We start from the raw sequence: 16,474 nt of genomic DNA on the forward strand, positions 1-16,474 counted from the left end.
CAACTTCTGTGGTGACATTCAACTTACAAAAGTATTAAAAGCTTTTTTTTTTTAAGTTTTTCCCTGTCGATGCCTTCAGTTCTGAAATCAAACAGTTCAGTTTTGTCATAAAAACTAATTATTATTATTTATTTTTAAATCAAACTGACCCAAGACAAGAACCGCTTTCAAATGTTAGTGAAGATTTCCTTAAAACTGGCTGACGGCAAAAAAAAAGACAAAGCACAGACATGAACCACCAGACATTCCATACTGTAGCTTATCACAGTTTTAATAACATCCCAGAATAATCTAATACCTGACCCTACTCCTCACATAGCGCAGGAACATCCCAACCTTGCCTTCACAGCACTCCCGGTCAAGACCCCAGAGTTAGTTGCATTTTTTACACGACCCATGTGGCGGGCCTCATTAATGCAGATGCTCATCCGTCTTTGTGTTTTGAAGCAACGCATTCTGTAAACAAGACAAATTCAACAAAGACCACAAAAAGTGACGTTTAAATGTCGAGCTAGAGTCCCAGATACTGATCGTGAAACCATTCATCCATCCATCCATCCATTCCTTCTCTATACCCGCTTAATCCTGCTGAGGGTTACGAATGGAAGGTTTTCTGTGCCGTCAGAGTTTGAATACGAATTTATAATATTGAATTTTTACAGCATCAAAATCAGACTTTGAATTTGAAAAACCAACAGTGTAAAAAAAAAAAAAAAAAAAAAAAAAAAAAAAAAAAAAAAAAAAAAAAAAAAAAACAACAACACTTCAATTTTTTTTCCCACTGAAATTTTTGAAGTTGAATTTTTTTCACTGATTTTTGTTTTTAAAATTTTATTATACAGTTGGTTTTTCAAATTCAGTCTGATTTTGATGCTGTAAAAATTCAATATTAGAAATTCGTGTAAAAATTTAACATCTAAAAAAAAAAAAAAAAAAAAAAAAAAAAATTTTTTTTCCACTGAACTTTTTAGATATTGAATTTTTTTTTACACTGAAATTTTAGCTGTTGAATTTTTGTGATTTATTTTTAGAAATTGATTTTTTTTTTTTTTTTTTTTTTACACTGTTGGTTTTTCAGTTTTTTTCTGATTTTGATGCTGTAAAAATTCAATATTAGAAATTCGTATTCAAACTGGTGGCACAGAAAAACTTCCATAGTTACGGGCCACCTCAGCTGAAGGGGCGAAATGTTCGTTACATCCATGGCAGGTCACCAACCCATCACTTAGATGAAAACAACTGCACTCACATGCACACCAAGGGTCAGTTTAAATATGTATGTCTTTGGACTGTTGCAGGAAACTGGAGCACCCAGAGAACAGGCACAGGGAGAACAAGCAAACTAAATCTGAACTGACAGTGCTACACAGTGCCATGATATTAAAAAAAAACAACATACATGTTTTTCTCTCATATTTACCTTCAGCAGTGTTTGGCTACAACCATAAAATATATACAGTAACTACAACCCAATTAAAGTCTGACTCCAGTGTTTCAAAAGGGAAATTTAAATGACACATATTCAACCTAACAGCTCAGATGGAGATGGTTTTCTTCGACTTAAACGTTTAAAAATTCAATGCTCTGAAATTGGGGACTTCGCTGTAACAACCACATTTGGCGTGACACACTACCACAGGAATTTGATTAAGTGCAGTCTCCTGGAACACTAGGAAGCGGTGAACTTTTATCACCATTTAAGAGCAAGATCTCAGATTCCTGAGATTCCAAGATTCCTATTTTTAAAGACCAGATGATGAGGGCGCATGTAAACACGTATGAACAAAAGGGTATGGCTTCAATTAAGAGACGCAGGTGAGAAAAACAATCCTATTTACCTTACAAATGCGGCCACGCGGCAGTTTGTGCAAGGCACAGAGATACAGCAAATTTACGGTTCCACCCTTTCAGTCAGTAGCAATGACGCATCATGGTATCGTGACATGGCATGTGGATTCGTAGTGTAGGATCTCAAGTTTAAGGTGAGAAAGGTGGCGAGTTTCAGTGAGCGGTGTCATGTTGCGTTTTGCTACTTGGGTTTCGGTGGGACAGGTGAGATCCAGGTTCTTCACTCGGCATATCGATTCATCTTTATTTTAGCAGCTTGGGGAGGTTTACGTCATCTAAAACAAAGTATAGACTTTACTTTTCAGTTTGGTAACCATCGTCACCTCCATCTTAATTTAACGATTAACAAATTAACCTTTTTTAAAAGTCATGCATCATCTCATTTAAAGGCTCAAATGGTCTAAATTTCATTAGGAAATAACTTTCCATGTCTCCACTCCCTGAGAGTCTTAAAGGGATAGTTCGCCTCTTTTGACATGACGCTGTATGACATCCCATACTAGCAACATTATTTATGAACATTTTCTTACCCCCTGCTGCGTCCTGTGAATCGAGTTCCAGGCGAGTTTTGGCGTCCACTAAGGTAGTCCGGCTAGTTGGCTGGGGTTTAAAAAATAAAGCGTCTTGCTTCTCAAAACAATATGCGTTCAAAAGAGTAATACATTTGCATCACAAAATCGTTTTGCATGAAAAAGTCAGACCTCGCATCGCTTGGCGCTATTTTTGCCTCCCTTGATATCAATGCGTCCAGCCACCTAGCGATAGCCGCACATGTTACGGTGTTTGCTGCTCGGTCGGCACACATTGATATCAAGGGAGGCAAAAATAGGGCCAAGCGATGTGAGGTCTGACTTTCATGCAAAACGATTTTGTGATGCAAATGTATTACTCTTTTGAACGCATATTGTTTTGAGAAGCAAAACGCTTTATTTTTTAAACCCCAGCCAACTAGCCGGACTACCTTCATCAACACCAAAACGAGGCTGGAACTCTGCTCACAGGACGCAGCAGGGGGTAAGAAGATGTTCATAAATGATGTTGCTAATATGGGATGTCATACAGCTTCATGTCAAAAGAGGCGAACTATCCCTTTAATTCAGGGCAACAGAGTCCCCCAGCATATTTGAACAACAACTATAGGAGAAATAACCTCCAGTTCAGCTGCATTGTGCTTGTATCTGAAATGAACCTACAGCAGTGATTTCCTGACCGTCTGGGGAAATGACATTTTGAACAAAGCTCCATCTTAATTTGTGACCACTTGTCACAGGTTGCATTTATCTGCTCAAGTCTTAAAAAAAAAAATAATACCATTGTATAATATTTCCCACCCATCTCTTTTTAAACTGCAGTCATCCTTTTCCCCTGCTCCAATATTTACCTCAGTCTAAAACAGCCGTCCCTCAGAAGTAAACATTTGTATGTAGGGAGTATTCTAAATGTACAGAAGTGTGTCGCGCTGTGTGCTCCACTGCATTTGTGTGCCTTCTTCAGTCTTGAATCTGCAAGTGTATTTGTCCACGTAGACAGCACCTGTGTCGTATTCTCTGTACGAGTGTGTAAATACACAACACCTGCAGTACTGTTAAAGTGTGTGAGTGCAATCACACACCACTGAGGCCCATTTCAGTGATGCGTCTCCAGCTCCACCACCGTCCACTCCCCCTGTGGGGAGCTGCCAGTGGCCTCCGGAGAGAAACTACTAACAGAGGTGACGGTAGCAGAAGGAGGGGTGAGTGGAGGCACTAGGCTTGGCCACAGGCTGCTCTCCAAGGGGCTTAGTTTACCTCCAGTACCGCCGGGCAGCAGCAGCAGGGAGGAGCAGCCATCTCCATTCAGCAGCAGCGTCTGATTGATCAGCTGCTGGACGATGTCTACTTTCTTTCCCCAGTCCAAGTCGAGGGGTGGCGGGCGCTCTGGGGACTCGGCGGGGGAAAAAGAGGATCCATCTTCCTCCTGAGAGAGGTTGCTGGATGCTGGAGGGGGACTGTCAATGAGTGTAGGGCGTTGATGTTCGTCTTCATCCGACCTCACCCTTTCGCCGCCGTCACACAGCCTTGGATGTACCGCTTGCTTAGATCCTTTGTCTTTAGTGGCGTCTTGCTCGTGCGTTTGTTCGTCTTCAGCCTCCTCGTCACTGTTCTCCAGCGCTTCATAGATGGTGCAGAGGCCGGATGAAGGGGACAGCAGTATCGTCTGACCTTTGGACTGTTGCAGCTCTTGCTGCCACTGCATTATTTGCTGTCGTTGCTTCAGCTCCTGTTGCTGCTGCTGCAGTTCCAGTTCAAGATCTCTCCTCTGCTTCAGCTCCTCTTCCTTCTTAGTCGTCTCTGCTCGCTTCTTCCTCTCCTCTTCGTTTCTCTTGATTTCCTCTTCAGCTTCTTCCTTCTTCTTCCGCTCCTCCTCCTCCACCCTCTTCTTCCTCTCCTGCTCCGCCTCCTCCAGCGGTCTGCTCTGCTGCTCCCTGCGTTGCTGCAGCTCCAGCAGCTGCCTCTGATGCTGCTCCAGCCTGCGGAGCTGAGGGCTCAGCGCCTGCTGCCCAGGGTTCCTGGGTGGAAGGTCGGCACAGGTCAGCTTGGGCGGGGCGACGGCGGCAGAGAGGGGTTTGACGAGGTCGTAGTAGGTTCTGGGGTGTGCGGAGTGATCCCGACGGTGAGGGTGCAGCACAGCAGTGAGGCCTGTGTGGGAGAGGAAGCGGGAAAGAAGATTACAGTAGCGTGATGTTATACAACAGAGGTCACAGACAGCTGTGCAGTGAGTACAAGCAGAAGGGTGTGACGAATCTTGGAAGCCTTGTGAAGCAAAGCTCAAAAGGTCTGTTTGGGGATTAAAATTCTGAACAAGTTACAGATAGTTGCACTTTAAGCAGCAGTGACAGAATCAGCCTGTGAATAATTCAAAGGGGGGGGGGGGGGGGTGCAAGAACAAAAACAGCAGAAAACACTGACCCAAGGTGAGGTGACTGGGGGTGGGAAATTTGTGCAGAGAGCAAAAGTAAGGAGTATTTTTCGTGAGCTTTTTTCCCCCTCCTAACCTTAGAAACAATACCCAGGAAAGAAAGATTGTATGTGCAAAAAGCAGCCAAACTTCCTGTATATGCAATCAGCTATGGTGAGGCATGAACAACCACAAAAATGCTTATAGCAAGCTTTGAAAACACTCACCTGTGAATAGAGCTCGTGGTTAGTCTACAAGTGATGCATGCAAAAGCTTTCCATGCATTTAAAAAGACATCCAGCATTAAAAGAAAAACAAATAGCTTGGCTTTAGAAGAAATCAAGTTACAGAAAGATGCCAGTCTACCTCTAGCACAAAGTCCTAGAGCCAAGCTATTTGGTGGACCCTGAATACACCAGTTCATAAAGATGAGATGCAATTAACTCATTGTGCAACAGTGACATGCATAAGCTCTTAACAATATGGTGCTGTAGGACTGCAGCAAAGACTAAAAACTGAGTTAAAATAGTAACACACCCTCAGGGATCTGGAGGGACATTACAGTAGAAGACTGAGCAGAGCTGGTTCCTCCTTTAGGCTGGATGACGAGACGTCTTTGGCTTCTCAAGATGCCAAATCTTCGGATTTCAGGGTTCTGCCGAGCGAATGATTGGGCTGCAGCACATTCATTCTCGTTGTGGTTGTTCACACTAGTGGAGTCAGTTTCAGTGTAGATCTTATCCAGATTTGAGAGGAAAGTCCATAACTTGTAACTTAGTGTAAGATGTGTCTGTAAGTGCATTCTAAGTGCAAAAAAAGTGTCATTGTTTGCCGAGTGATTGTAATATGAGATGTACGTACAGAGACACTCATAAGTTTTTCAAATGCCCTAAAAAGAAAGCCAGAGGCGTATAGGCCCGTATGCAAGACAACGCATTCATGTTAAATATGCCTCTTAAGCCAATCCCAAGTACCCATTTCAATAACTGTACAGTAAGAATACATCATGGTAAAAATCTAATCTTTATTTAATGTTTTAAGGTAAATCACTCCAAAAGAGGGAAAAACAAAAAGAATATTATGACGTACAATTTAAAGTGCAAAAAGACTTGAAAACTGTCTGTGTATGATAATAATAATAATACTAGAAGAGCATAATCAAACATGAATAAACAATTAACATATCAGCATTGCTTGTTAAAAAGGACTAGGATAAATACACATAGAAACATGTTAAACAATTCATTCCACATTTCTTTAGTTACATATTCCTTGTTGAAGAGCTGTAAACAGACAACATCAAAGCCAGTTCAGAAGAGCCTCATAATTCTGGATCGAATAAAACCGAAACCCAGGCACACTTCCACATTAAAAACTGTAAATGGACCTAGCTATTGCACATACAGGAATTGAAGCCATATAATTGTTATGGAAATGTTATCAGAGGGAATTGTCACAGCCGTCCATTCCTTCAACTCCCCTCGTTTCTTTTTTTGCTCTCTGTAAGTTTATTTAATCATTTCCACCCCCAGGGATTTCAGGAAAAACACTGACAACAGCAGCTAAAACTAATGTTGTAAAGAAGCTAGAGGAAATTAAGGGATCTTAACTGAGCAGCTAGGGAGAGCAACAACTATACATTACCTGCAAAAGATTCTTCAGTCTTTTCACAGATAGCAGAATAGTATGGAGGCTGGATGTCATCTGGGATTTCCTCTGGCTGCTGCGCAGTGTTTAAAGCTAATGAGGGATCCAGGGCTTCCTCGGAGGCTAGTGCTTCCTCCCCAACGTGCTCGGCTGGATCCGCTTCCTGCTTCCCACACTCAATATAATGCTGTTTCGCAAGACATTGTTCTGTGTGAAGCTGCTTTCCCTCCTCAGGAAGCTCCTCCAACGAGAAGATACCCGGGCTCTTGATGCAGCTCTCCCCTGTGGACTGAGCGTTGGAGTTTGAAGCGGTCGTCACAGAGTCAAAGCCGTAAGAGGCAGCTGAAGGTGGAGTGGCGTCTTCACTAACGCCGCCTTCCACCTCCTCCCTCTCAGGCTCCTCTCCCTCTTCCACAGTGGACAGAGAGCGTTGGGCTGGAGTCTGGCTCTCAACGTTTATGTTGTCGACTGCCGGAGTCTCCACGGAATCTTCCAATTGAGCTTCCCCCTCCGTGTCGCTGGCCTCATCTTCCGTTGCTGTGGAAGAGGAAGGGTTGGAAGTGGGGGCAGTTGCAGGGCCTCCCAGAATTTCATCAGCAGGCAAAGTCTCCGGTTCAGCCTCCTCCTCCTCCGCTTCCTTCTCTCCTTGCTCAAGGTGGATGCCCAGGCCTTGGCAGTCTGGATCAGGCTGTGGGGAAAGCACCTCGGCTTGCGTGACTTGAGATGGGAGCTTGCCGCCCCCCACATCCTCAGGCGTGCTCGTCTCGCTGCTCAGGGTGCTCGACAGAGACGTTCCTGGGACAGCGACGGGAGCTGATCCTAGGGTCTGCATCGACGCTCCGGCCTCTTCATTTTTTAGTTCGGCTTCGACAGAGGAATAAGGAACAACTTGTTTCTCAAGTCCTTGTTCAAGCCAGGCTTGGGCAGGGGTCAGAGCTGGCATCTCAGGCTCTTCTTGCCAGGGCTCTGCCAGAGGGTTTGCTGCAACTGCTCCTGCAACGTGTGCCAGCTGAAAACCCTGAATAGGCTCTGCCCACGGATCAGCAAAGGGGTTTGGGTGGTCCCACTGAGCAGCTGGGGCAGAGGGCAGCACAGGTGGTGGAGGTGGCGGCTGGGCGACTCTGTTCAAGTTGTCCAGCCTTTCATCCTCAGCAAAGTCGTCCTCGTCTGCATTCCCATAGCTCTCCAGCCCACTCTCTGTCACCCCTTCACTAGCCATCTCCACATCATCATCGTCGTCCTCTTCATCTAGATCATTGTCATGCCTTGCTCTGCGTGGTTCATCTTGCCGCTCTGAACCCATATCCATGTCACACACCCTATCACTGTCATCCTCATCAAAGTCAATAACTGGTATGTCAGGAACTTTCTCAAAGTCAGGTGAACCTGCTGAGGCTCCCTCCATATCAATGGCTCCTTTGAGACTGCCATCTCCCAGATCATCCATGCTCTCCGTGCCCTCCAGGACACCAGGGGCACTGAGTTCAGAGGCACCCTGCTGGCTGCCACTTACCTCCTCAGAATCCAGCTCAGACAGCAAGGCACCACCTGCTCTCCAGGCAGACCCCCCGACTGTCCCACCGGACTCAGGGCGAGAGTCCTCTGTGGGCTGCGTGGTCCCACTCATTTCAGAGACAGAAACCAGCTGGCTTCCCTCCCTCTCTTCCTCATCTTCCTCTTCATCAAGGTTGGCAGGAGGGACCGTCTGAGGGATGGCATTTGCTGCTGCCAAGAGGGCTGTAAATATGGACAGAGTTTTGTCTTTTACCGCATCGTTCTCTTCAGGCAGGTCAGGAGGGGAGGCCACGGATGGTAATGTGGGCTTTGCTGAGGACAAGGTCTGCTCTTGCTTCGTTGAAAAAGGAATACCGTTTTCTGATTGTTCCTCAAGACATGTTTGTGGCACCTTTGTTGCGACAGGGCTTTGTGGAGAGGAAAGGGTTGCTTCAATATTCTGAGTAACCTCTCGTGGTTCTACCTCGGTTATGGTATGCTGAGCTGACCCATTGGTAGAGACCTCCTCTGGTGCAGAGGCAGCAATGGATGATTCTTGCGGTAAGGCTACTGCAGCCTCTGCTAATGTTTCTGCTTCAGTTGGAGCTGCTACCACTTCAGGAGCTGTACTTTGCGTTTCGGCAGGCCGTTTGGTCGTCTTTGAGACTTCAATCTTCTTTGTGGCAGTGGAAGGTGGAACAGCCCGAGTAGGTTTGGTTCCACGTTTTGCATTAGGGGCGCTACCATTTGCAGGTTTGTTGGCCGGAGAGGCAGGTGGCGTTTGCCTGCCAGGTGGTTTGTTAGTCAAAGGGAATCGCACTGCAGCTACAGGTTTCTTTGTGGCTGTAGGATTTGCAGGCTGTTGAGGTTTGGACTGCAACGCCTTGGCATCTCCACCTTTCGTTGCCGTGGACCCTTTTGATGCAGCATTGAGCCTCACAGCAGCTGCAACTTTAGTCGTTTCATGTTTTTTGGTAGCAGGCGACGCTGTAGCTGACGTAGGTTTCTTGGCCACAGCGCTGGAAGGTGGTCGACTAACATCTGATGCAAAAAGAAAGAAAACAATACCTGTATTAAAACAAAATATCACATTTCTTAACTTGAAACAAATATGTTGTCTAATGTTTAAAGTAGTAGACATGAGGAAATCCATTTATAAATCAATTTTGACCGATGACGTCAGGGATGTGTTGAGGCCTTTTATTTTTTTTTTAACCTTTCTTAACAGCAGCAGCAGTTTTAGGAGGCTGCGTTGCAGTAGTCCTGCCAGTAGATGGTGCTGTGGCAGCTTTGGAAGGAGCAGTTTTTGCAGTTGCAATGGTGGAAGGTTTTGCTGTAGCTGAGGTGGGCCTGGTTATTGTGGATGCCATTCGAGATGCTGAGGGACCAGTTGCAGGCCTGAGGGTGAATAAAGATGCGTCCGGTCAATTAAACATTTAAAACAAACAAGCAGCTGAAGTTATGCGCTACGTAATTATGGAGACAAAAAAAATAAAAAAATCTTAATGATTAACGCAACACGCCCAATCAGCAACATAACGTCATCACCATTTTTCTGCCATTACAAAGAGGTGGAGGCAGGATGTCATGACTGAAAATATCAGGAAGCAACAAATATAGCTAAGAAAATGTTAAAGCAGCAGTAGGGGAGTAAATCATCTTCTTCCAATATATCCCATCCGAAGCTCCTGGTCTACTGCCAAGTCTGGGAGTTTTTATGACTTTGCACCAAATCAACTTTCACTGTCGCTTCAATGAGGCAAAACTTTCCCTCCCGGTTTCTTTTGTTACGTTTCTATAAGAGCATAAAGGAGTCAGTGCATGACCATACCCCACATTATATCCGCCCCAAGCAGACGTACTGAATACAGCATACAAAGAAAAATGAACTTATGTACAAATTTACTTTACAGATATGAGCCCATCTGTAGTTGCTTTGTTTGAACACAATGCAAAGCCAAGCCCAACTTGATCTAAGAGCAACACTTAAGCACATCCACAAATATTTTAAAACGTAAATTAATCCACAGTGCTTTCCCTGGCCCATCTGGTTCGAGTCAAACTCAATCTGATCCAAGAGGGGCTTTTAGTTGTAGTTGGCCTTAACCATTTAAAGGATTTCAGGAACCTATAAAAGCAATGTCCTCTACTTAAGAGAAAATACAGCATTTTAAAAGTTGCTTGGACTGTGGATGTTTAAAAAGAATAAAATAAAACTCCACACAGTACTAGTCTGGCTCTTAAAAGTGAAAACAGTCTGGAGCAATGCGCTACGTGTTTGGCTAACCCACAAAGTGAGTTCTTGAAGAAAATACATCGTCAGCTGCAGGCGGTACTAACCCTCTGTTCAACACTCGGACCATGAAGTGCAAAAACAATGCAAAACCTCAGCACTTTAAATAATTTGTTTGACATCTGTTTCAAACTAAACAAACTGACTTGCCATCAGAAACTGTGCGCTCCCACCACCAATCAAAACTATCTGCAAGTCTTGTGTTTTTCTGGTCTGCTGATATGGTAGTTGATGCATACATGAACTGACAGTGACACTGCGGCTTTGATGACTTTCATAGGGGTAGCATGCCTCTCCCACATTACAATAACCATAACAATGACCATTTGTTTCTCCAAGATCAGACAACCACTGTGCAGTCAGCACTGCAGCTTTTTGTAATTGGCTGGCCATCAGACTGAAGATTGGGCCCAAATACTAAAAAATCTAAAGCACTGAGAGGACCTCCGACTACAGCGAATGTTGAATAATGATAAATGGCAAAAGAAAATAAACAAAAAGCACATATCTGTTTTAATGAGCAGAGAAAACAAACATTTAGAAAGTGCATTAATGGATGGACCTTTATATACAATCCTGCATGCAAACAAAACACTGACAGGCCAACTGTAGTAAAGATTAAGTTTAAAAAAGCCATTACAGAGGAAGAAATAAAGATCTGATTAACTGAAGACAAGAAAAAGACAAAAAAAAAAGACAAGGAGTTCACAGAGAATAGTCTCAAAGAGCACCGACCCCACCTTTGCCTCCATCTTATGATGAATTCATAAAGTTTTGATAGCAGAGGGAACTATACACCGATGCTTGCAGTCCACACACACTGCCTGAGAGGGTTGCTGGTGGTTCTGTTTGCGTATTAGTATGGATTACATTTCCTGCCAGCAAAGATTTTAAATTAATACCACCACGGTTAAGAAGATGAGGCAGTACACAGTGCAATTTTAAAGTCCAAAAAGGTAAACCCCAGTAAAAACAGGTCTTCTAAGCTTCGTCAGTACTCACAATTGTTTACAACAAAAGCAGTTACACACTAGCAAAAATGTGCTAAAGCCTACTCTAATGCCTAAACACATCCGACTCCCCTTAATACACCACCTCCATTTAATTAAGAATTTAATTAAACAAGTGAGAAGAGTGGTTGGACAGAAGCTGCACTTTGCCAATGTTCCAATAGGGTCATCATGAGTATTTAATAAAAATAAATAAATAGAAAAAAAAAAAAAAACCTAGTATACATGCTCTCTTCTCGTCATTCCCACCCCCATCACTTCAGTGCAGCCCTCTGAGACACCAAACTGAAGAGGCGCCTTGTTTGGCTTGCAAGTTGTCCAAACCCAGCAGATTTACTCATTTACACATTCCTAAGGCTTGCAGGGGTCTTCAGTCATCTCCTTGACAAAGACTAAATGCCTGAATCAGCTCGCCAAGAAAGTTTAGAGGAAGTGTTGCAGCCTAGCAATAGAGTGTTGGCTCTAAGAAGGCACAAGGTGCCCCGCGGTGGCTGTGATAGATGGTGTGGTCTTTGCCATTGGAGTAATTTTGCTCCCTGCAAAGACAATTGTTCTGCATTGTACCATTGGAGATAAAACTAAGAGATGAGAGAGAGAGAGAAACAAGTTAAATACGTGATATATAAAAAAAATAAATAAAAAAAAGTGTGCTGTACATAGCCAATCAAGTCAATAGGGGCCAAAGCACTAGTTTTAGTGAAATTTGAGAGCCCAGTTTGAAAAAAAAAAAAAAAAAAGAAATTTGAGTAAATCCTTAACCAATCTACTGTCCATTGGCATTTCTGCTCATTCCCAACTTTGATCTGAGTGAATGTCCATCATCACAGATTGTCCAGCAACATGAAGAAATAATCAACACTCCATTAAGTCTGTGTGTGCCGCTACATGGTAAATGAGTGTTAATGTTAGTCGTTTCTGAATAAATGGCTATAAAGAGAGCTTAGAGAGATCCTGGCCGACTGCCCTGCACTGTCCAAGTACAGAAGGCATAAAGGAGGAGGGCAGGAGATATTGAATCAGTGCATGACCATAAAGTTAATAACTGGAGGAAAGCAAGAGCCAGATTATACATTTGGCTTCTCCTGGGCATCAATCTAAACAAACAGCAAGAAAGGAGTCTTGCTTTTCTTCAAACAGGTGGTGCATCATTTTCCTTGGTGCCTACAGTAACTTTGTCTTGTAAAGGCAGTTACGGGGATTTACAAGATGATAGAAGCCATCTTGTTCAAACTATGACACTGGGTCAAACCTGCCAGCATAGATTGTTTGAGCATCAACTTTATCAGAACTGGGGCCTCATTAATTCTATGGGATTTAAGTTAAAAGGTCTGCTGCTGGTCGCTAGAGATTACTTCTAAAGAAGAGATATTGAAGGCTTCCAACTTAAATATTTTTGCTCCAAACTACATTTTGGCAAGAAACCAACTGGCACCATGTTGCTGAACTGATTGGCTGAGCCATCAAAGAATTTGTTCAAAGTGACTGCCTTTGTGCAACTTTTCCAAACAATTTCCTTGACTTACTTCTCAGCTGGTTCTGTGCAATAAACCATCTGGTATCCCAGGTTAAACCTTGAAATATCAAAACTACTAAAACACACTGTAGACCAAGTGTTCAGCACAGATCAAGTATCCTCCTGCAGTTCAATCATATCCTTTCCTTAAAATAATTTCTCCAATTTCAAAAAGCTCATCATGGAAACAAACAAAAACAAAAAATTGGATCAAATGTAGTAACAATCCAATACCACCCAGTCTTCCTTGCACATTCACTAGTATACCATGAGAACTTGTTCTTTTCATTAGCCAGAGGCAGTATGTGCCACTACAGACAGGTTTACATGCAAAAGTCACCCGTTAATGTGGGTTTCTGTGCAACAACATGCCTATAGCTGCTGTCAAGGAATGGGAAAAACAACAACACGTCACTGGAATTTCAACAGAGGTGAGTCAGCTACAGTGTTTCAGCTAAATCTTATTGGGTAAGACAAGTTTCTGTTAAAATATTGGCGCCATCACACTCTTGCTTTAGTCATAACTCTGAAGGTTTTTTGACATTACTGCCCACCTGCCAGTAAGAGACAGCACAGACTGACCTTAGCATCTCTTACATACAACAAAAAAAATTGAACATGCATCATTTAACAGAGGGAAAGACACCTGCTGCCATTTTGGTCAAATGCTTGATGTCACATCCTGGTAACAAATCAAATTTGGATAACGAGCCACTGTCAGACTCCTACACTCTAGGGGTGGAACGGTACAAAAAAAACTCACGGTTCGGTACGTACCTCGGTACGGACCCTACGGTTCGGTACATTTTCGGTACAGTGCCGAAGGAGGCGTGTAGCGAGGTTCGAGCACATGTAATAGATATCTGAATCCTGCCTCTTCTACAGTGGAATATGGGCGCATAGCAGATGCGATGTAAATTCCAATTGCTTCGGTAATTTTTTTTGCTCTGCATGTATTCGTATCCAGGGGTTGTTGTAATACATTTGGGAGACGTAATTGGTCGGGTCTTTTCATGGTTCTATAGAACGCATCTGACGGAGGTGTGTGGGGGTCGGTAGCTACGCCCCATGTCATGCTATCACGGCTGAAATGTTTCATCATATCACACAGACAGAACCGGCGCGTGTTTAATAAGTTAAACTTACACGTTGTCTCCTTTGTCTGCGGCGCGCTGCTCTCCTTTCTTCCTTCATGAAACGAAGAAGTATCGCCTGCGCTTGATCCTGACTCTGTGTGAGCTCTTCCAGCCTCGATATTAGACGCCTGATGTGATAGTCCATGATTAATATCACCATCATGCAGACCATGAACACGGTGGCCTCCCCGCTCTCCATATTAGCTTCTTGGTGGTGTTTTTTCTACTTTTACCGGTTTTGTTTTGTTTTTGAATGTAGCGCTAAACGGCTAACGGCTAACACGTCACTGACGCAGACGGCTGCGCGCGGCGCAAAGTCTCGACTCATGTGCGAATGCAGACTGAAACAGCTCCGCTGGGGAAGGACAGTTCTGATAACTGCGTTCTTATAACTACTCTGTCCGAAAGCGTATATCTCTACGGACCAATCAGAGCTTGCATGTGGCAGTGTTTAAATGGGTCCCGAAGGAAACTCTTGCAAAACAACAGTTCCGCGTTCAGAAAACTTCCGTACCGTGTGTATTCTGCGTGGAAATGTGCGTACCGAACCGTGACCCCCGTACCGTGATGGTACGAATACATATACCGTGCCGGCCCTACTACACTCCGATTCAATCAATTAATTTAGGCTTTTCTATGTATATACACCACTCCAACCCACACAAAGTACAGAACATCAAGAACACTCATTTTTTGGCCTAAGCCCTTTCACGCTACAGTCTGTATGGTGGAACGTAGTAATGATGGTCACTCTTGGAAACCAACAAAGAGAGGCATAATGAAATCTTAAGTTGATCATTTTAACCAGCAAAAAATAAAAAATAAATTAAAAAAAAAAAAAAAAACACAACCATTCTCTGCCAAAAGCTCCTTTACGGGGGACTGATTGCATCCCCATTTTAGATTGGTCAAAGGAGCACATCAGATTATCAGTATTGAAAATAATCCCATGGTGGGAGCAAAGTACTGCATCTTGGTTATATCCAGGTCGCAGGTGGGTGGCAAAGGTCATACGCTGTGACCTCTGATAAAGATGTTGCCTGATTAGTCTGGCATCTTGACGTGAAACTGGTTTCCTTGAGTTGGATTAACATAGTTGTCAAGCTTTGTGTCCAGTTGGAATATTTAAAAATAGAAAATAAAAAGATATTGGGCAACATTTGCGTTAAGAGCAACTGGGAGGGATGGTCATAAAGTTAGACTAAAACTAGAGACCCAGTTAACAATTCTGTCTGATATCAGGCTGAAGATTCATGGTGTTAATGCCAAGGTGAATTTATGCTGTTCTAACAGCATGTGGCAAAACACTAAGGACATTAAAAAAATAATAGTATAATTGTTATTATATTCCATCTACACAGACAGATTCAGTAACATGTTTAAGACCGTCTACTGGTAAGCAAATTCACTAGAAAAAAAGGCTGTAGAATCTAACAGACCCTCCAAACTGTTGGATTGGTTCGTAGCATAATCTAACGTACACAAAATTACTTTTACATTAATGAAGTTGCACATGAAGCCATATGGGGTAGGGGAAAAAAACAACAACAAAAAAAAACTAAGATCTGAACACATCACAGCAGCTTTAAAATCTTTACTCTGGCTTCCAGTCAGTCACAGAATATATTTTAAAAGCCTGCTGATGGTTTACAATCTGTGATATGTTCAGAGAATATAAAGCCAGCAGAGCTCTGAGATCCAAGGACTCAGGTCAGCTGGTCCAGTCCAGAGTCCAGACTAAACATGGAGAAGCAGCATTTAGCTGTTATGCTGCCAACAAGTGGAACAAACTGCCAGTGGAGATTAAACTTTCACCAAATGGAGACATTTTTAAATCCAGGTTAAAATATTTCTTTTCTCATGTGTCTATGCATGAAATCTGCACGGTATCTTTGAACTTATCTGGACTGTTGCTTGTTTTTAAATTCATTTAAATGATTTTTTTTCTTTCTCTTTATATTCTTTTATGTGTTTTTAATGCTTCTGCCACTCCCTGCTGCAATGCTTTTATTTTATGTGAAGCACTTTGAACTGTTTGTACATGAAATGTGCTATACAAATAAATTTGATTTGATTAACTGTAAGAGCAGCACTTTGGACAAGTTCAGTTCCACTAGAGCACTCCAACCTAACCACTGGCCCACTACAAGCGGGATTATGATCAAGTCAACAGCTCCCTGCCCTGGGGAGGTTTCCGTCCGGGGGTCTACTTGGGACAAAGCATTAGTTCTTCAGTGTCAGTGGCTCTGTTAAGGCCCTCTGTCTCAGGTTATTTCTGCCAACATGACTCATCCACTTGAAGAGACTGACTCAATAATGACCCAAAGACCACAATGGACATCCATCTCCACTGATCCTTTTCAGGGCATGGAGATAAACAGTCCCTCCTGATGTTAGACAGTAGATGCATTGGAAATAAGGGAGACAGAGACATGAAAGTCATCAGTACTTTTACTTTCTTCTAGGGGTGGGCGACAAAAGAAAACTATTCATGTACTTATCGCGATTTTTTTTTTTTTTTTTTTTTTTTTTTTTTTTTTTTTTAAATGGGATCATTTTAAAAATCGATCTCATATTCATTCATATATATATATAT

At 43.0% G+C, this 16,474-nt stretch overlaps 1 protein-coding gene across 2 annotated transcripts in view; it reads right to left on the reverse strand.

The window, feature by feature from the left end:
- Positions 1-2,920: 2,920 nt before the first annotated feature.
- Positions 2,921-16,474, reverse strand: part of prr36a (proline rich 36a) — a 31,457-nt gene continuing 17,903 nt past the window's right edge. For both annotated transcript variants that reach the window (XM_075462579.1, XM_075462580.1), the window contains 3 exons: positions 9,143-9,324; positions 6,430-8,967; positions 2,921-4,526 (listed from right to left, as the gene is read on the reverse strand). In XM_075462579.1, the coding sequence (XP_075318694.1) occupies positions 3,475-4,526; positions 6,430-8,967; positions 9,143-9,324 (3,772 nt within the window). In that variant the 3' untranslated portion in view covers positions 2,921-3,474. The remainder of the gene's footprint in view (positions 4,527-6,429; positions 8,968-9,142; positions 9,325-16,474) is intronic.

The sequence above is a fragment of the Odontesthes bonariensis genome, chromosome 4 (genome assembly GCF_027942865.1).
Source record: "Odontesthes bonariensis isolate fOdoBon6 chromosome 4, fOdoBon6.hap1, whole genome shotgun sequence".
NCBI classification, from domain to species: Eukaryota; Metazoa; Chordata; class Actinopteri; order Atheriniformes; family Atherinopsidae; genus Odontesthes; species Odontesthes bonariensis.